Genomic DNA, 21,997 nt, shown 5'->3' with positions numbered 1-21,997 from the left:
TTGGGATTTCCCTAAAAAGGTTTTGAGGGAAAAAAAATATTGTTCAGCAAACATATTTTTGCTTAATAAGTAATTTGCAAGTCTGGGAAATACAAATACAAGAAGGAAGAAAAAAGGAAAGGAAGGAAGGAAGGAAAGAAGAGAGAAAGAAAAAGGAAAAAAAGAGAGAAAAGAAGGAAGGAAGAAAAAGAAAGAAAGAAAAGTTATCACATGGAAGGAACTTCTAAAAGGGAAAGACAACACATAAAAGGGAACTGAAAAAGAGAGTAGAAGGCAAAGACACTTGTCTTGGGGGATCATAGAGAAAGTCTGGAATAGATTGGAGGAGAATGAGAGTGGCAGGCCTTGAGGGATCCTATAAAAATGGATTTTTTGGGAAGAGCCATCTATTCTTATTTTTTTTTTCTTTTTGCAGGGGGGAGGGCAGGGTCATTGGGGTTAAGTGATTGGCCTAAGGTCACATGGCTAGTAAGTGTTAAGATTCTGAGCTCAAATTTGAAGTCGGGTCCCCCTCATTCCAGGACCAGTGTTCTATTCACTGTGCCATCTACCTGCCCCAAGAGCTGTCTTATCTGAGGGAAAAGCCTGAAGGGAGTAGGGTGCTCCAAAGGTGTGGATTCTAAAACTTGTTTGAAGCTTCAAGATGGAGAGCTGGTATTATTCTTCAGGGAGTGGTAAAAACTATTCTAAAGATGAGAATAGCAAAGACCCAGAAGGTGAGGAGGTGTTGCAATTTCTTTTGGTGGAAGAAACCTCAGTGGAATTAGAGAGCCTTCAAAGTATCAAAGTAAATCCATCACTAGAAAGGTTAAACATGTTTTGAAATAACATGAGGCATCATATCTACAGTATCTACATCTCCCCTAAATTGTGCCCTTACTGCTTTTGGTATGAAGATTCTTTTATTTACCATGAAAACTCAGCCTTCTGAAGAACTAATTATTAGATATGCATAAAAACTTGAAAGCTTTCTTCTCCTAATAGTTTTATCCAGAATCTTCACTATCAATCTCCAACATATTCATGTCCCTACTGATCTTTCAGCACATTTATATTTTCCCAGAAATAAAAATAACAGAGGTTGTTAGGACCCTGAAAAAAACCCCACAACAACACCAGAAAGGCATATTAGAATTCTTTGAAATAGTTGTGCTTACTAAGTATGACTGGGAGCTAGAGGAAGAAATGTTTTGGTTTTATACAAATGGTAGCTTTCAATAAGCCTGCAGTGTGAAGCTAATCCACCACTCAAATATAATAGAATTATAGTGTTCTTTAAAAAAGACTGAGTTCATTCATGCCTGGGTAATGTGGTCACTTTAGATTTAAAGCCAGATCTCTCTATGGCATTTTTAAAGGGACTCTGCAATTACTTTATATCATGATTAATTATAGTATTACCTGTTAGACAAATGGTAGTCTTTTAGCTGTTGTTTAGTTGTCTCCATTTCCTTTATGTCTGACCATGTTAGTGATTTCTTCTTTAAACAAAAGACTCCCAAGGAACAGAGACTGTTAATTAACTTTGTTCAACTCCAAGCAAAATATTCAACACAGGAATTTTCTATTCAATTCACTGCAATGCACTTTTAAAAAACACTTACTATGTGCAAGACACTATTCTAGAGTTAGTGGTGCTTGGAGTACTTTAGGATATAAACCTTTTCTCTATTAAAGTTCAAAATGATAGCAACACACCGTAGGTATTAAATGAATGTTTTAATTTTACATTCATTATATACACAGTTCTGTTCTCGTCTTGCCCACTTCTCTTGTCCTAGACAAGAAATTATTCTTTCCTCAGTGGGAAGTGTAAATAGAGACACCATCTTGGCATGCTGGAAACCAGTTGATTAGTGTTAGCCTTTTGAAATCAACACATAGAGTAAATGACTGGGAGAATGATGGAGTTTATGGATGTAGAGTTTGAGAGGTGAGACATAGCTCTGACATTTTCAGACATCCCTACCATTCCAGTTTAGTTTAGGAAAAGGTGGTTCATCCTATCAACTAAGCACAGATGAGAACCACAATATATTGGACCAAGTGCCAAGTTTTGCCCCCATGGTATGTCAGTGTTATGATAATAATAATAAGAAAACATTTATATCGCACTGCAAGATTTACGAACTACTTTTTGTATAAAACCTAGAGAGATAATTAGTATGTTTTTATGCCTGTTGTGTAGATGAGAAAATAGATTAAGTTGGGTTACATGATCTGCCTATAATCAACTAACCATTAGGCCAGATCTTCTGAATCTAAACCTAGTAGTGTTTCTCTCTCTCTCTCTCTCTCTCTCTCTCTCTCTCTCTCTCTCTCTCTCTCTCTCTCTCTCTTTCTCTCTCTCTCACACTCACACACACACACACACACACACACACACACACTTAAAATTTACCAAAGGTATAACTAACTCTTTGTTGTTATTGTGCATGAACAATGATTTCTTTTTCCTCACTGGTGCTTTACTTAGCATATTCCCTGGGATGTCTTGCACATTTGTTAGGGGTATGGAGGGGACAAGTTGTGTGATATCATTTCTATAGGACTAAAAGTCCCCTCTACCAAGGCAGGGTAGCACCAACTTTGCCATTTTAATTCTTTTTTAAATTTTTTTCATTTTTCAAATGCTTTATTAACTTCTGATTTACATCATTCATTTCTGCCAGATTTTAAGTTACAGATTTTCTCCCCATTTTTCCCCTACCCACCACCCCAAAATAGATATCCCACTGGATATCCCCTCCTCTAATCTGCTCTCTCCCATATTTTCTCCCATACCCCTTTCTACTAGCCATTTTTATTCTCAAAGAGTTTCTTGAGGCACTGGGAATTTAAGTAATTTGCTTTGTGACAGCAACCAGCACATGTTAGATCTTCCTGACTCTAAAACCAGCTCTCTGTACACTATGAAATCTGAAATACATACAAAAAATTCAATCTGAAATAGACAGAAATATGCTATAACGACTTTTGATTTTATACCTGTATTATCTTGTCTGTTTAGTTTTATTCCCTCTTGAGAATTCAATTTTTAGTATCGTGTACACCAAAATAAGTAATTTCCATATTTCAGTTTTGGATGAATATATACTTTTAAAGGAGAAAACCCAAATTTTTTCTAGGACAAAGAAACTAATGACAGATTTCAGGCATTTTAGTATAATATTTATAGAAGGGAATGAGACCATGAGTGAAAAAGCTTATCTGCTCCCTGTTATGTGATACACTGTAGTGACTTGAATTTGTTGGACCACAATGTTATTTGATTTAAAAGTAAGTTCATGGCAAGGTTATAATAACTGATCCCATGTCTCAGGCTCCAAACATTGAAAAGATTTTTGACTCTTCCCTCATATCTAGTCAATTGTCAGTTTCTGTCAATTGTCAGTTCTTGTCCATATTATTTCTATTTCTGCTATCCCACTTTGTTTCCTTGTTTATTTTCCTTTTAGACTATTTCAATAAGCTTCTATCTATAGTTTCTACTCTATATTCTCAATAAGCCATCTTCCACATTATTGCCAAAATAATCTTAAAGTGTGAATACATAATTGTAGATGTGTCTTGCCAGTGCTGAATACAATGAGACTCTTACATTTCTTTATACAAACATTCCTTTGTATTAATGAAGCTATATTAGTTTTCTAGCAGTGTCACATTGCTAGTTAACATTAAGTCTGTATCTTTTTTCACATGAGTTTTCCCAATTCAGTTCTCTTCCATAGTGTACATTCAATGAATTTTTGAACCTAAAGGGAAAAGATGTTTGTTCATATTAGATATCCTGTTGATTTAAGACCATCATGCTAGCATACTAACACATTAGACAGTCTTGATTCTTTTATTTTTACCTGTCAGGTCCTCCTCCAAGTTCTCTCTAATGTCTATATCTAAGTCAGTGATTAAAAAAAACACCTTAAAGTACAGAAACAAATGTGGGACTCTGTCTCCCTCAAAGTTCATATTAACCCATTAATCATTCATTTTGCTACTGCAGTTATGATATAATTTTGGGACCCAATTAGTTATATAGCTCCATATAACTTTACTATTATCTAGCTCACATTTCTTCATATTGTCCACGAGGATAGTATCAGAATTTTTTTTTTGCCAAATGTCATGCTCAAAAAGCTTATTCAATAGTGTGAACCTTAATTCAAAACTTCAAGGATTTTTAATTTCATTAGTGAGTCCTCCTTAGAGAACTTCAGATGAAAAAATTTCTCCATGACTTATTCTTCATTAATTAGTTCGAGCAATAACAAAATAGTCACCTGGTGGTCAAACCCCCGATGATGAATTTCTTTGAATTTGAGGCTATTACATGATGGCCATATAATCCAACATTTGGGTATTTCTGAAATTCTTTTCATCTTGGTAGAACCTTTCAGGATGAGAAAGCCAAGGCGACACAATTATAAAACATTGTAGTAGGTATCTCATAGAGAGCTCAACCCTATAAAAAAGGCAAATGAAGTTACTATTGATTTAATTGTTCTTAGAAATTACATGATCTACAACAGGGATCCAGACTTTCTTTTATAAGTTCATCTCTCTAAAAATCTGCCTTACAATTCACAAACAACTATTTGTAGAATCTGTATGTATATGCATTTTTTCCTGTATCAGTGTTCTTTACCCAGTGTTCTTTGTGATTTCTCAAAGATGGCAGCTAAAGGTACTACAGTAACACCTGGATGTTCTTTCAATTACATTTTGGTAGAACCTCGGGACTAGAACCTATGTAATCCATGTAGGTACTCTTGTACTAAGTTATTACTTATCTCGAACCTCGATTTTTTTAGATGAGTGCTTTATTCTTACTAGGTTGGGAATCACTCTGTGATAGAGAAGACAGAAGCAAAAATAACATTTAACTTTTGCTTTCTCACTCTTCTCTTACAGCATTCTTACAAAACAAATGAATAACAAACAAAAATGTCTACTCTCAGTTAGATGAGAAAATTGATACCCCAAAGAGTGTGAAGTGAGTTTTCCCCTAGGTCAACTAGCTTTCCCCTTAGTGAGAGAACAAAATGGAGCTTCCAGAATTCCTGATTCCTACCCAATGCTACTTTCACTACTGATACAATTTACTTCCTAAAGTAAGGAGAGCATGAAGAGGTGTAAGAGAGTTAACAAGGAAAGACATTACTGCTTTCTCCCAGTCCTTCCAAATCAAGTGGTGCAAGGAGAACACAAAACTCTAAAATCTGAGAGTCTGGAAAGGAAGCTCTTTGTGGTCATTCCTATGTAGTATCAATTAGGAGGATGCCTTAAAATGCAGTGAGGCATTTCTGGTGGTTTCTTTTCTAAAATGTTGTGCTTAAACTGGAACAGTTTTAATTGTACCCCTAATTAATTGTGCCCCTAAAACCTGGTTTCTCCCTCTATTTAAAAGAAAACAGTTTATGAAGTTGAACCAAAGGATATGTTTTCTTGTCTTTTTTTTAAAGGCAGATCATCCACTGGTAGAAATGGAAAAAGCTGTGTCTTCAAAGACAGGCTGACAGTAAGAGTGTTTGCCTTTTAGGGAGGAAAAAAAGTGGAAAATAGTTTTAGAAGACAGTTCTCTTGTTCATATAAAAAGAATATATTTAAAAATAATCTTGCATCTTTTTATTTTTTAGGTCACGGTTAAAATTTAAAAAAAATGGAAATTTCTATGTTCTTATTAAAGTAGAGGAAAAGTTACTTGTTTGTAAAAATGACTGTAATTAAGAAATAGAAAATAAAGCTCTTTGTGGTGTTTCTTAATAGCCTTATTGTTTTCCTTGTTTTGATGGGGTGGGGAAAGAAGGTGGCATGCTTTATAAGTATCCTACTGTCTTATGGAGTAAATACCAGCTATCATAGTCATTTTCATGTCAAGTAATCTTGACAGATGATGTCAGATTCCCTGTCGCATTCTATCAGTGTCACTCTTTAAGTACTAGTGGGACAAAGTCAGCCCTTTGGGCTTTGCCTCCTTTGTTAGAGTCAGCCTTGGGGAAAATCAGAGCAAATGGTTACATGGCACTTAGTTATAAGGGATAGTCACATCTCCATGTGCTTCTATTGTAAAAACTGGCACTAGACCTCTCCAGTCTTAGGAGTAAATAGCAATAATAGCTAGAATTTGTATAGAATTTTAATAACATAAAATAGAAGCTTAAGTAGTTTTATCCAGCTTCCATACTTGTAGTTTTTTTTTTTTACTTATAAAAACTAAACCTAAAAATTAGGGTGTTACTATTGACTTCCTACAATTTAATCTCCATTCTATAAACATATCATCAGTAAAACTTTATTGTTGTTTCTATGGTTTATCTTCATAGTAATTATGCATTAGAAGATATTCTAAATGCAAGTATAATTATAGATATGGGACATTTGTATAAAAATTAGTAGTTGATGTTTGAATTATGTCATTCCAGATGTTAAAATAATATTGCTTAACTTCTTAATTCATAACTTCAGTAATGGGAGAAATCAGTCAACAGTCAGTTGAAATTCAATCAACAAATATTTGTTAACCACACTCTGAGTGGCAGGCACTATGCAAGGCACTGGGGAATGAAAGAAAAGGAATAGGGATAAACCTGCTTTCAAGAAGCTTACATCTTAATGGAGGTAGGTAAAAACATACACATACACACACACACACACACACATATATATATGAAAAGCATACACGTATACACAAAAATAAACACATATACATACACAAAGATATCTATATAGATAGTAATATAGATATATATTAGTTGTTCTGGACTGGGAAAAGCCTCTGAGAGGGGGTATTGCTTTATCTGAGTCTTAAAAGATGCCAAGGATTCTAAGATTCAGATATAGGAAAGCAAGACTTTTCGGGTATAAGGAACAGTGAGTGTGAGGACACAGAAATGGGAGATGCAATGCATGAGGAACAATAGTTGGGCCACTGTAGCTGCCTTATAGTATAGAGCAGAATATCAGAAGTCTTGAAATGTAAGAATGAGCCAAGTTTTGAAATTTTTAATGCTAAGCAAAGTGATTTGTATTTCATTTTATAGGAAATGAGGAGCCACAGGCTTTTGAGTGGGGAACACAAAGTCATAGTCACACTCAAACTTTCAAAACATCACTCTTGCAACTCATTTGAGGATCTGGGGAGAGATTGGAGTCTGGAAAAAAAAATCAATTATAAGGCATATGGGTAAAGCCAGAGGAGATGAGGGTCTGTGCTAGAGAGGTGACTGTAGGACTTAAGAGATAGGAATGTGTGTGAAGTATGCAGAGAGAAAAAAAAAATGACATTATTTGATAACTGCACGGATAGATGTTTGAGCAGAAGAGGAGTCAAGAATAACAAAATTGAGAATCCTCAGGGATTGAGAATATGGCGAATCCCTTGACAGTAACAGAAAAATTAAGAAGATGGAAGATATTTAGGGTGGGGTAGGGATTTTGAGTTGTTTTGATCAATGAGATTACCAGTCATTATTCTTGAGGATTCATGATAGAACATGTTATCTATCTCCTTGGAAAAAAGTGATAGACTTAGAGTGAAATTTAACACAGATTTTCATTGACTTAAAAAAATTAATTAAAAAATGAATAGTTAGGGGCAGCCAGGTGGTTCAGCAAGTAAGAGCACCAGCCCCAGTGTTGGGATGACCTGGGGGTCGAATCTGGGCTCAAATACTTAGCGCCACACACAGAAATAACTGGCCATGTAACCTTGAGCAAGTTACTTAACCCCAATTGCTTTAAAAAAAATAAATAGTTTTGGACTTGTTGAGTTTGAAATACCTAACATACATTCAGTTTCATTTAATCAACAGACATATGGTCATCTAGGACTGGAGCTCAGGAGAGAGACAAAATTTCATGTCCTTCTTGCTCAATTCTAACTAAAGAGCAAATATACACAAGACAGGTCATGTAGCTTTTAACTAATCTATAAATCAGTTCAATATTTATTCTTGTAGGTGAGGAAAATACTAGAAGCTTTTGATTTTGAAAAATGGATAGCTATGACAGTTAGTTGCTATCTTTATTCTCAAAATACTAGTCACTGTTAGCATCAGTTCATTGAAATTCTTCCATTCTGCCACTGCTTACCCCCAAAATCTACTGCTTCCCCTAAAGCATATTAGAAAACTTACCCATAGAAGGCTTATCTAGTGGTTTGGTAAAATGGGAACTTGCCTATCATAAAAATAACTTGATCCTGAGAAATAACCCACCACTTATCATGCCTTCTTTGAAAGTTAAGTGCTACAGATCTGTATGCCTGCTAAGGCTCCCAAAGAGAACTATATCATTTTCATATGTTATGAATATTTTTGTTCTTCCCTAAAATTGCAACCAGAACTTGAGTTCAAATACTAGCTCTGCTACTTATAGTGTGATCGTTGGCAAGTCACTTTCCTTCTCTTGATTTTTTTTTACTTTTTTTCTTAGTTCTTTTGTAAAATTAGAGGTTTGAACTATATGACCTCTAAATTATCTTCTGGTGCTAAATTTATGGATTCTGTGAAAAAGAAATATCAACTGGATACTGAAATAGAAGAGTGTGAAATTTTAATATACATGGGATAGTCGGTTTATGATTTTCTCACAGGCACTTATGATTCTAATTTAAAAAGAGATTAATTCAAACAACTAATTATTAGAGTTGGCAAAGGGTAAGCAGGATCATAATTAATGAAGGTACTCATTGTACTTTTCTGCTGTAGGCATTATCTCCTAATAGTTTTTAGCAAAAAACAAAACAAAATACATTATGAGGATCTGAAATTTTGTATCCAGATACATTTTTTCCTAAAGTTTAATTGAAGCCTACAAGGGAAGGTCCCAGGAATGTCATAATGAAAATCCAGGACTCTGTCAAATGAAGAATACTTTCAAAGATCTAGAAAGAGTTAGTCTCAAGTACCAAGGAACTACCATTTGGATCAAGTAAGACCTGACAACTCTTGCTAAAAAAATGGAGAAAATCCTGGAATCTAACCATCTAAAAAGTAGAAATGTAGGCTTACAAATAAAAACATCCCTTCAAAACTGATTATAATCCTAGATGGAAAAAATGAACTTTTATTGGAATAGAGGTCTTTACACAATTTTTGATGAAAATATCAGAGCTAAGTAGGAACTTTGACATGCAAAAACAAGTCCAGAAAAAAAAAACTTGAAAAGCAAATTTATTTGAGCAATTGGAAGGAACTATATGATGATGTAGTGATAACATTATAATAGAAACTTCATGTCTTCAAAGGGTGTTAACAAAGTTAATTTTTATTTTTTTGCTTTTTGGAGGGGGAAGGCAGGGCAATTGGGTTTAGTGACTTGCCCAAGGTCATATGGCTAGTTTGTGTGTGTGTGTGTATGTGTTAAGTGTCTAAGGCCAGATTTGAACTCAGGTCCTCCTGACTGCAGGACCAGTGCTCTATTCACTGTGCCACTTAGCTGCCCCAGACAAAGTTGATTTTTGAAGTCAGACATCTTGAGGGGGGATTGATTTTGTTCTGAGAGTTTTAACAGGGGAAATAGAAAGGAGAGCAAAAGAGGAATATACTTATATAGAAGGACATGTGTAGAATTTGTTATTTCTCAAATTTGAGGTTTATGACAGGAATATACAAATATAGATAAAGGGGTAGGAGGAGTGGGTATCACAAGGACCTCACTGTTCTCTGAAACAGACAAAAGAGAATTGAATACAAACATGGATACAAATGACAGTTGGTATAGAAATATATTGAGCTAAACAGGTTTGGAAATGGGAATAGGAAAGCTTATATGTGGAAGGAAAATAGTCAATAGTAAAACAAGCTTCCTGATACTGAATTGAGGAACAGAAAGAAAAGAAATAGAATTCAAGGGGCATTCTTTATATTGCCTCATATAACTAAAAATTACTGAACAAATTATGGAAAATAAATGTAATGGAATATAAAGAAATGATAAAAGACAATTTCAGAAAATTCAAGGAATTATGAACTGACTAAAGGTTTCAGAAGAAACACGTACTAAATGAAATGTCATTTGAAACCAGTATCAATTAAGCTATGTAATCAGCACTTCCTAGGGGCTGGAAATATAATGACCAAAATAAAATAGTCTTTGCTTCTCTTTAAGGAATTTACACTCTGACAGCATGCACATATATAAATATATACAGAAAACATCTAAATAAATACAAATGATAGGGGTGGCCAGGTAGCACAGTAAGAGAACCGGCTCCAGTGTTGGGATGACCTGGGGATTGAATCTGGGCTCCGACACTTAGCACACACCCAGAAACACCTGCCGTGTAACCTTGAGCAAGTTACTTAACCCCGATTGCTTAAATAAATAAATAAAATAATTTTTAAAGAATTAGGGGAGGTACTAGAAGTTGATGTTCTTTAGGAAAGGCCTCCTTTAGATGGCTGTACTTGAAATGAGCTTTAAGGAATGTTATGGGTATTCTAAGATGCAAAGATGAGGAGAGAATTCATACAGGTACAGGCTACGAAAAAACATGGCTTTGGGAAATGGGAGATGAAGGATATAGTGCAATGTGTGAGAATTCATGGATAGACCAGTTTGGATTGTAGAGAACATTAAGAGGTATAATGTATTTATGGCTGGAAAAGTAGGTTGAAAACAGATTGTGAAGGGCTAAAAAAGACTGAGAAGTTTGCATTTGATGCTAGAGGTAGTAAAAGAGTTACTGGGATTTAATGAGTGACAGTCACATCTGTGCTTTAGAAATATCACTTTAGCAGCTTTGGAAAGATGGATTGGAGAGGAGAGATACTTGAGGCAGGAGGATCAATTAGGTGACCATTACAGTTATATGTGATGTGAAATAAGATGGTGGTGCTATGAGTGGAGAGAAGGGATGAGATATGATAGGTATTATAGAGATAAGGTCAACACGATCTGCAGCTAATCTTATATGTGAGTGGAGAGAGAATGAGGGTTCAAGGATGACTCCAAATCAGTTTGGATTTCAATGTCTACTTAGTTAATATATTACCGTATTTTTGTACCTCACATTCATAAATAGTGCACAATAAATTGAGTTGTGTAGGTTGAAATTTTAGTTGTATCACCTTTTTTATGTTATAGATTTGCCATATGTGCACCATGGCTGGATTACAAGTACTTTAGAAATTTTTCTCTGGCACTTAATAGAGACTATATTTTAAAAAAATGTAATATTTTTATTTAAAGTTTTGAGTTTTAAATTCTATCCCTGCTTCCCAGCCTATCCACCTCCCTACATGGGATAGTAAGCAATCAGATATAAGTTTTATATATATATATATATATATATATATATATATATATATATATGCAGTTATACAAAAATATTTCCATATTAACCATTTTGTACAAGGAGACTCAAAAGAAAAAAATGAAAAAAAGAAAGTGAAAAATAGCATGCTTCAGGTCATATTCAATCAATAGCAATTCTTTCTCTGGAGACAGTATGCTTCGTCATTAGTCCTTTGGGATCGTCTTGGATCATTGTATTACTGAGAATACCTAAGTCATACACAGTTCTTCATCAAACAATATTGATGTTACTGTGTGCAACATTCTTCTGATTCTGTTCACTTCATTATGCAACAGTTCATGTTAGTCTTTCCAATTTTTTTTTCTGAAAAACATCCTGTTTATCATTTCTTGCAGAACAATAATATTCCATTACAATCATATGCCATAGCTTATTTAGCCATTCCCTAATTGATTGGTACCCCTTTGATTTCCAATTCTTACCCACCACAATAAGAACTGCTATAAATATTTTTGTGCAAATAGGTGCTGTTCCCTTTTGTGTCTGACTTTGGGATATAGACCTAGCAGTGGTATTGCTGGATCAAAGGATAAGCACAGTTTTATAGCCCTTTGGGCAGAGTTCCAAATTGCTCTCCAAAATGGTTAGATGACTTCACAACTCTACCAGTAGTGAATTCGTGTCCCACTTTTCCCAAATCCCTTCCCATATCCAATATTTTTTTCTTTCTTGTCCTATTAGCCACTCTGATAGGTGTGAAGCAGTACCTCAGGATTGTTTTAAGCTGCATTTCTCTGATCAATAGGGATTTAGAACTTTTTTTTTTGATGTGACTATAGATAGCTTTGATTTCTTTGTCTGAAAACTGCCTGTTCACATGTTTTGGCCATTTTTCAATTGGAGAATGGCTTGTATTCTTATAAAACTGACTTAATTCTGTATATATTTGAGAAATGAGTCCTTTATTAGACATACTTGTTGCAAATTTCCCCTCCAATTTTCTGCTTTCCTTATAATTTTGGTTGCATTGGTTTTGCTTGTGCAAAATCTTTTAAATTTTCTATAATCATATATTTTACATTTTGTAATGCTCTCTATAGCTTCTTTGGTCCTAAATTCTTCCCTTATCCACAAATCTGACAGATAAATTCATTCATGCTCTCTTAATTTACTTACGATATCAATCTTTATGTGTAAATCATCTGCCCATTTTGAACTTATCTTGGTATATGGAGTTGCTGATGTATGACTAGATTCTGCCATACTGTTTTCCAGTTTTCCCAGAAAGTTTTGTCGAATGAGTTTTTGTTCAAAAAGTTTGGATCTATGGGTTTATCACATAGTAGATTACTGTAGTCATTTACTACAATGCATTCTGTACTTAATCTATTCCATTGTAGTAGATTTACTAGAATTTCTTAGCCAGTACCAGATTGTTTTTGTCAGGCACCATTTTATAATACAGTCTGACATCTGGTATGACTGGATCACCTTGTTTTGCATTTTAAAAATTGATTCCCTTCACATTATTGAAGTTTCCTTTTTCGGGATGAAACTTGTCATTATTTTTCTAGCAATTATAAAATAATTTTTGATAATTTGATTGGCATGACATTAATAAGTATATTAATTTAGGTAGAACTGTCATTATTATTATGTTCCTTCAGCCCTAACCATGAGCAATTAATATTTTCCAGTTGTTCAGATCTGACTTTATCAATGTGAAAAATGTTTTATAGCTGTGTTCAAGTAATTCCTAGGTTTTTCTTAGCAGATAGACTCCTAAGCATTTTATATTGCCTACAGTTATTTTAAATGGAATTTTTCTTTCTATCTCTTTCTGCTGGACTTTGTTGGTGATATATATTGATATTCATCAGTTCATTTTTTATCCTGCAACTTTGATAAATTTGTTAACAATTTCAAGTACTTTTTAGTTGATTCTCTAATAATGCTGTCATATCATGCAAAGAGTGATAGTTTTGTTGCCTCATTGTCTATTCTAATTCCTTTAATTTCTTTTTCTTCTCTTATTGCTGTAGCTAACACTTCTAGTACAATATTAGATAATAAAGGTGAAAATGGGCATCCCTACTTCACCCCTGATTGTATTGGGAAGGCTTCTAGCTGCTCCCCATTACAGATAATGCTTGCTGATGGTTTTAGATAAATAATACTTATCATTTTAAGGTAAGATCCATTTATTCCTGTGCTCTTAAGTTGTTTTTTTAAATAGGAATGAGTGCTGTGTTTTGTCAAAGACTTTTTCTTAATCTATTGAGATAATCATATGATTTCTGTTGGTTGATATGGTCAATTATGTTTATAGTTTTTCTAACACTAAAACAGTTTTGTATTCCTGATATAAACTCCACTGGGGCATAGTGTATGATCCTTGTGACATATTGCTGAAATTTCTTTGCTAGTATTTCATTTTAAAATTTCCCATCAATATTCATTAGGGGAATTTGTCTATAATTTTATTTTTCTGGTTTGGCTTCTTCTGGTATGGGTATCAACAACATATTTATGTTGTAAAAGGAATTTTGTAGGTCTCCTTTGTCTATTTTTCCAAATAGTTTATGTAGTATTAGGATAAATTGTTTGGTAAATTTTGGTAAATCTTTGGCAAAGTTTTCTTATCAACCTATCTGGCCCTGGGAGTTTTTTTCTTAGGAAGTTCATTGATGGCTTGTTCTATTTCTTTTTTAAGATTGGGTTAAATGTTTCATATCTTCTGTTAATCTGGGCAATTTATATTTTTGTAGATATTCATCCTTTTAGTTTAGCATTAAATTTACTGGCATATGATTGGGTAAGATAGCTCCCCAAATTGTCTTAATTTCCTCTTCATTGGTGGTGAGTCATACCGTTTCATTTTTAATGCTAGTAATTTGACTTTCTTCTTTTCTTTCTAAAATCAAATTAAATGGTTTATCTATTTTGTTGCTTTTTCAATAAAACCAGCTTTCACTTTTATTTATGCGTTCAGTGGTTTTCCTACTTTCAGTTTTCTTAATTTCTCCTTTGATTTTCAGAATTTCCAATTTACCTTTTAATTATGGATTTTTAATTTGTTCTTTTTCCAGTTTTTTTTTTAGTTGAATATACAATTCATTGATTTGCCTTTTCTCTATTTTGTTGGTGTAAGCAATTAGAAATATAAATTTTCTCCAAAGTTTTGCTTTGACTGTATCCCATAAATTTTAGTATGTTGTCTCGTTGTAATATCTGTAATGAAATTATCCATTATCCATTGTTTCTGTGATTTGTTCTTTGACCCACTTGCTTTTTTAGGATTATATTAATTTCCAATTGGTTTTAATGTCTCTTTCCATTGTCTATAATTAATATAACTTTATTGTATTATGATTGAAAAAGAGGCATAAATTATTTCTGTTTTCTGCATTTGGTTGTGAGGTTTCTGTGTCCTAATATATGGTCAATTTTTGCATAGGTGCCATGTATTGCTGAGAAAAAGATGTACTCCTTTCTATTCCCATTCAATTTTCTCAAGAGATCTATCATATCTAACTTTTCAAGAATTGTATTTACCTCAATATCTTCTTTCCTGCTTATTTTTTGTTAGATTAATTGAGTTCTGAAACAGGAAAGTTGAGGTCCCTCACTAGTATAGTTTATTCTTTATTTTTTCCTGTAACTCATTCAATTGCTTCAAAAATTTAGACTCTATAACATTTGGTGCATATATGTTTGGTATTGATATAACTTCATTGTCTATAGTACCTTTCATCAAGATAGAATGTGCTTCTTTATCTCTTTTAATTAGATCTATTTTTGCTTTTGCTTTGTCTGAAAACATGATTGCTACCCCTGCTTTCTTTGCTTTGGCTAAAGGATAATAAATTCTCCTCCAGCATTTTACCTTTACTCTCTGTGTGTATCTCTGCTTCAAATGTGTTTCTTGTAAACAATATATTGTAGGATTCTGGTTTTCAAACCATTCTGTTATCTACTTCTGTTTTATGGGTGAACTCATCCCATTCACATTTATAGCTATGATAACTAACTGTGTATTTCCCTCCATGCTATTTTTCTCTTGTTTCCCCCCCACACACCCTATCCTTTCCCTCTTCACAAGTGTTTTACTTCTGATCATTGCCTTCCACAGTGTCTCCCTTTTATTAATCTCTCTTCCCTCATCTACTATCTTCATCCTTTTTAAATTTTTTATAGGGTAAGATAGATTTCTATATCCAATTGAGTGTGTATTTTATTCCCTCTTTAAGCCAGTTTTGATGATGGTAAGGTTTAAACTTTGTGCACCCACTCTCAATTTGCCCCTTCATTATAATAGCTTTTTCATGCCTCTTTTAAGTGGGATTCAGTCTCTCCTCCATTCAATCTCCCTTCTTCTGAGATTACTTTTTATGATTTGTAAATAATATAATTTTGTGACCAAACATCCCCAACATCACACAATGACTTTGTTCAATTAAAAAAAAAACTTCAAGAACCACTGCCTAATTAAGAATCCTAAAATAAGTCTCTAAATCTTGTTAATACTGGAATATAAATCTTGTTAATACTGGAATATAGTATTGAGAGTGAGACTTTGTGAATATAGGATAATGTACTTTGATATCACAGAATCCAGCTGTAGAAATATATTTTAGGTAAATCATCTTAGTATTAAGCTATAAACTTTTCACAAAAGCTGTCATGGTTTCTTGTAAAATAATAAAGATGTTTTAATTGATTTTTTTCATTGTTTAATAAAATTACTTTGTTTGATTGCTAGAGAAATTTGAATTGAGTTTTCATTACCTCCTTCTGAACAATTTACACTAGGATTCATACAGTATTGAGCTAATGAGTTTGAATTTATATTGAGCTTTAACTGTCTTCATGAAGTAGATGAAAAAAATTCATGGCAATAGCTAAGCATTTTTCATTAAATACTATGTTGTACAGGTTTTACAAGGAAATATTTAATAGAGCTAAAGGATTAGAATTGGAATTTCACCAACTTTACTGTTCAGTGTCTCATAAGAAAATATGGTTTCAAAAGGAAATAGAACACTTATTAGTTGAAAAGAATTGTCCTGTATGTTTGAGAGGAGTAAGTCTTGTAAGTTGCTCAGGTTATGAAATAAGGCTCTGCTGAAAGAGGTTTAATTTGTGTCAATAGAAAAAAACTAAAAGACTTTTAAGCATTTTTTCAGTAAAATATACAGTAACACTCTTAAGGCAGATATGGTTAAACTCCAGATATCATCATATGTACTTGTACATGCCCCTCAAATGCACTTTTGAAAATCCTTGTGATGTCATGACCTAAATCTTCTATTCCTTTTTATGTCAAAGGTAAATTATAGTCAAAGATATTAATATTATTCCATTACTGTGATCATTTATTACTACATTGTCAAAGTAACACATTTTCCCAGTCTTTTCTGCAATGCCTAATATTTGGGGAAGTTAAAAAATCTATCCCAAAGTTAATTTATAAAATGAGTTTAAACATTTTAACACTAAAAGGTTGGTAGTACACTATGCATTTTAATAATACCTTAGGAGTAAAGTTTCTGCACCATCCAATTCTATAATATAATTGAATTTCATTGAATATATAATATATCCTATTTACTATTAAAACATTTGACCAGTTAGTGATTAGGTTTCTCAGATAACTTTTTAAAATTGACTTATTTTGTAATAGTTTAGAATAGCAAAAGAGCAAATACACAGTGTATGTCAAAATGGTATATATTGAAAACTTGTTCATCTATTTTTGGTTTAAATTTTAAACATCAAGATGTTTCAATATAAGTGAAAAATGAAACATATATTTTTCCAAGTGTGAAGATGTTAAAATATGAATAATTAAGGGAGAGATGATTGGAATTTTTACTGAAACTTTTCAACTTTTCAAATTATTCCCAAATCTGAAGAATATTATCATTCAACTTGTTTCTAATTATGTTATTGAAGTTGCCTTTCTGGAAATTTGGAATGTTTCATTGGAGAGGGAAATTGGAAAAAAGAAGTGTATCTCCCTTGTTTTAGTTCCTTACCCCCAAAAAACCAAATATTTTTCCATTCTCCAAATGGGTTAAATTTGTGGCCTAACTTATAAACTTAGACATTGCAAATTTGGAATCTTCCTGTATCCAAATAATTTATATTCATTCCCCACAGGCAGCAGTGATGGTTCTTGGGATAAGGAAAAACTTCAGTCTCCCCCCACCCAAGGATCTCAGGCTTCTGTTAACCACCCCAGCTTGCCTGGACAGCATAACCTTCCAGTTAGTCATCCTCTCAACCCTCTTCAGCAGAACCACCTTCTGCCAAATGGTACGATGGCATCTTTTAGCACTAACATTGATAGTTTTCAAAAAATAAAATTGTATGTCATTTTTGTGTACTCAACATAATGAGTAGCAATAGAACCATTCCATATAAATAATTAAATGTGATTAGTATGGATTAAGAATGAGTAATTTATATTTTAAATAAGATTTTTACAGAATCACAAGCATAATAAATATACCATCACACTTGACATTAGATACTTTAGAAAACTACTCATGATAAGATAGAACAAACAACAGTTTAATCAGTCTTAGTGACCTATTTTTCCTGTAGGTGTGAATATCTCCTATTGTTCTCAGTGGGAGTTACATACATAGAGGAGAAATGTTTCCTTCTGAATCCTTTTGTTACAGCAGAATTTTTGAAGACTTCATTTTTCAATGATTTATGGTGCCAACAATTTAAATAAAAATTTAATTATTAGATGTTTTTCTTCTGCAAAACATTGAGGCATATATGATCTGGTATACATTTTTTTTTCTTATAGGACTGGAACTTCCTTTTATGATGATGCCCCACCCTCTAATTCCTGTCAGCCTACCTCCAGCATCTGTCACCATGGCAATGAGCCAGATGAACCACCTCAGCACCATTGCTAATATGGCGGCAGCAGCACAAGTACAGAGTCCACCATCAAGAGTTGAGACATCTGTTATTAAGGTAAACAGATAAAGAAACAAAAATAGTTAATCAGTAGTTCCATATAGAATATTGTTATTTGAAGTGAGGATTTTTCATGTAATTGCTATTGGTAAAAACCCAAGTGTAACTAAATGTAGAATCAGAAATACATTGGTAGTACTTATCAGATCATCAATTATATGGAATATATACATAGAATATATCTACTTTCATATCTTAATTTTATATATTAGGAAAACCATATTTAAAGGATTGTGACTTTGTTTAGAATGTCAAAGTTTTTACATATTTTGTAATGACTGAAGTTTTCATAAATATGTGCCCATTTCTTTGTAGATCAATGTAGGTCTGGCATATATTTTCATTCAAGGCAATTTAACAGAAGGTTTAAACTGATTGGGAGAGTTTGGAAGAAACAAATTTAGTGTCATTCAAATTTGTACTCATACCCAGTGGTTTTTCTATTTTAAAATTGTCTCATTTCAATCCATTTATTCTGTTTTGAAATGGATAGAGTGCCTACTATCTATAAGGCATGCTGTTGTTTATTATATTAATCCTTTAAAGAGTGGTAGCAGTCCATCTATGTCAAGGCAATTTTAGGTAGAGTTCTCATAACTGTAATAACTGATGAGTATAGTGGATTCTTCAATGTCTAAACATATTATTTAGGGGGAAATCTGTAAATAAATCTGAGTTTATAAGGCATGGACATTTTGTTTAATATGAGTAGACTTTCTGAAAAGAATATTTTTTCATTTTTTCCTCGAGCCCAAACTATGCTATATTCTAGGACTCACAGGAATATTTATCTAATCAATTTGTAAGTTCTCTCCAGATTATAAAATTTGCAATTCATTCATGCTTGTCCATTTTGTGAGAATCACATGTGAACACTCCCATAAGTTCATTATAGTTGGTTTACCTATAAGTTCATCACAGTTGGTTCACCCAACATCCTTAAGGCCTTCATCAATTTTTCTGATATCTCAGATGTATCACTGGTATAAAACCATGAAAGATCATTTAATCAAATTCACTGGTTGCTAATGGCTATTATGACATTATATTACTACATATTCTCTTGATAAATCTTTTTTTAGTTGCAGTTAATTCAGATATAAAATGTATTGTCAATCCCCCAACTTTATTGATGATTTTTATGCTACATTATATTTGATTGTTCTTTCTTTCCCAACTTTCATAAGTTCTGGTGTTAATTTTGGACACACACACACACACTTTCTATCTATTTCTAACTGAGGTGTTGAAATAAGGTCAAATACAAAAGCAGTGAATATGAAGACTTTTTGACCTTTCCACAATTCACTAAATCTGTAGTTAATGAGCTATATTTTGTTATAATTTCACAAAGCACTAAAACCTTTTATGGTCCTGGAGAATATTTCATTACCCAGTGATAAATAATTGTAATAAAACTGAAATATATACTTATTAAATATTATAAATAGGGTAAAATTATTTTTGGACAAAAGATGAAGAAGAAATAGGAAAATACAAAGAAATAAGTAGATGAAAAACATCCTAGCTTTTAAAAAAAATGTTCAAAGCAGTCTTAACTTAGAGTTATATATTATGAAAATTCATGTATGGAGAACAAGTATCCTTTTTGTAATAAAATCATTAGATACATAAGTTATATTAATAGGAGAACAGATTATGATAAACATGAAACACATTAAATGTGACATTTACCTCTAAGATGACATATGACATGACATAGTTTTCATCACCTTTGAATTTAGATTTTAAAGGTAGATATTATGTATGGTAATATATTTTGAATTGAGCTTTTTATCTATAAAATTCTAGAGTGTGGTCTAAGTAACCATACAATACCTTTTGCCAATTTTATGCATTTAGATGTTTTAGAGTTATAATGTACCAAGGGGGTGTAGGCCATTGTTTCAAACATCTTTATTTTTCAGATAAGGAAACTGGGGTCCAGAAAGATTAAATGATTTGCTTATTGTCATACAACAGATAAATGTAGACGTCATATCTCTCTTACTGCAAATCTAGTATTCTTTCCATGCATCCATCCTTCCATCTATTTATTGTGCCATTAATTTGTTAATTCATTCATTAAAACTTTTAAAAGTTCTTATTTTACTCAGAGCATTGTACTAAGGATGGGAGAGACAAAGAAAATTAGTCAGTACTATTATCATGGCGGGGAAGGATTTAGTTAGACATAAATGCATAAACTGTATTGCAAGTACATAAAAAACACACAAACCAAATGCCATGTGAAGTCCAAATCATTCACAGTCATGCATACTTGAATGATCAGAAAAGCATCCATGGAGAAGGTAGCCTTTAATCAGTCATTTAAAGGGTTGTTAAGGTTTGTAGCAGGCAAGAAAAGTAGGCAGGGAAAGAGGATGGTCTAGGTTTCAATGCATTGAATTAAATTTTAAGAAAACAATATATACTTTTTTTAAACTAAGATATTCGACATATATGTTATTAGAGTTTAAGATTCATCCTCCTCAACCACACAGTATCATCGTATCAGTCACCTGTGGTAAGATGAAGGAGAGTAAATGGAATTACTCATATCTTGATAACTATAATGAGTGACTTCTTTTTTATATATATTTAAATTTTGACTTAATTTCATTAAAATTTATCATTAGTATAGCATATTACCTATAGCATAGTATCGATTTTGTAATATTCTATCCTTTTGTAGATATTTATATTTAGTATATTAATACATCCCTACAAAATGACAGGTTTGCAGTAAATGTTCTCTAAGATCCCTTCTCAACCTAAATACTTTGATCATATAGTGGGCTTTGTATCGTGGTGCAGGATAAGTAAAGACCTAACCATTGTTCTGACCTTGACCAGTTTGGGTGATGGGGACTATCTCCAGATGCAAAATAAGTGAAAGTTTGCCTAATATTCTGACCTTGGTCATCTCAACAATGATAACCTCATGCCAAAAAAATAGGATAGATCAACAATTTTTGGACACATGATTAAGGAAGGACAAAAAATAAGGGGGGAGGTAGGTTAATAAGTCAGCTAATATGTTCCCATGGAAAATTAAAATTGCACCAAAGTTACAAAGCGGACTCAGGTTATAAAATGGAGTCTATGAATGGAGTCTGTTGCTCATTTGGCAATACATATTTCCATTACGTAGGACTTTTAGATATTTTACAATTTAATTGTTATTAAATCCCTCTGTACTTTGTTAACCAAAGTGAACAAGTCAACAACCATTTTCTTAAGTCAAGATAGCCATGCTTAACCACTGATAATGAGCCTTTTTTCTATATAAACTGATTCTTAGGAAAAGAAAATGAAATATGTCACCAGGCTTCTTCAGCTCACTAGGTCTTCCGGAGTTTTGTTTCTATTGCCATAGACTTTCACAAATCAAGGCCACCTAAATGTCATGATAAAGCATTGAAGTAGAGGTTTAGTGTAGGATTAAATTTATATATACACATATAAGTATATTTTGACAGAATAAAAATCAATTACATAAAATTCTAAATTGTGGGGTAGAGGGCAGAGCCAAGATAGCAGAGTAAAAGCAGGAACTTGTGTGAGCTCCTGCTCTAGCCACCTCTAATACCTGTAAAATATGACTCTAAGCAAATTTTAGAGCTGCAGAACCCACAAAGTGACAGAGAGAAATAAATCTCCCACTGAAGGCAGCCTGGCAGGCCGACAGGAAGGGTCTATCACACCAAGCTAGAGGCCCTGACCAGTGGCACAGAC

The 21,997-nt window shown here is 33.0% G+C and overlaps 1 protein-coding gene across 3 annotated transcripts in view; it reads left to right on the top strand.

Moving 5' to 3' along the window:
* The window catches only part of DACH1 (dachshund family transcription factor 1), a 502,642-nt gene that overhangs the window by 328,995 nt on the left and 151,650 nt on the right, over positions 1–21,997 (top strand). For 2 of the 3 annotated variants that reach the window (XM_069066774.1, XM_069066775.1), the window contains exons 4-5: positions 17,423–17,578; positions 18,084–18,256. In XM_069066774.1, coding sequence (XP_068922875.1) covers positions 17,423–17,578; positions 18,084–18,256 — 329 coding nt within the window. The remainder of the gene's footprint in view (positions 1–17,422; positions 17,579–18,083; positions 18,257–21,997) is intronic. The other variant, XM_069066776.1, reaches the window with a different exon arrangement.

This window comes from Petaurus breviceps, unplaced genomic scaffold, assembly GCF_028583685.1.
Source record: "Petaurus breviceps papuanus isolate PSGF00001 unplaced genomic scaffold, PetGlider_PUasm1.0 90730, whole genome shotgun sequence".
Lineage (NCBI taxonomy): Eukaryota > Metazoa > Chordata > Mammalia > Diprotodontia > Petauridae > Petaurus > Petaurus breviceps.
This window is presented reverse-complemented; position numbering and strand designations above follow the sequence as displayed.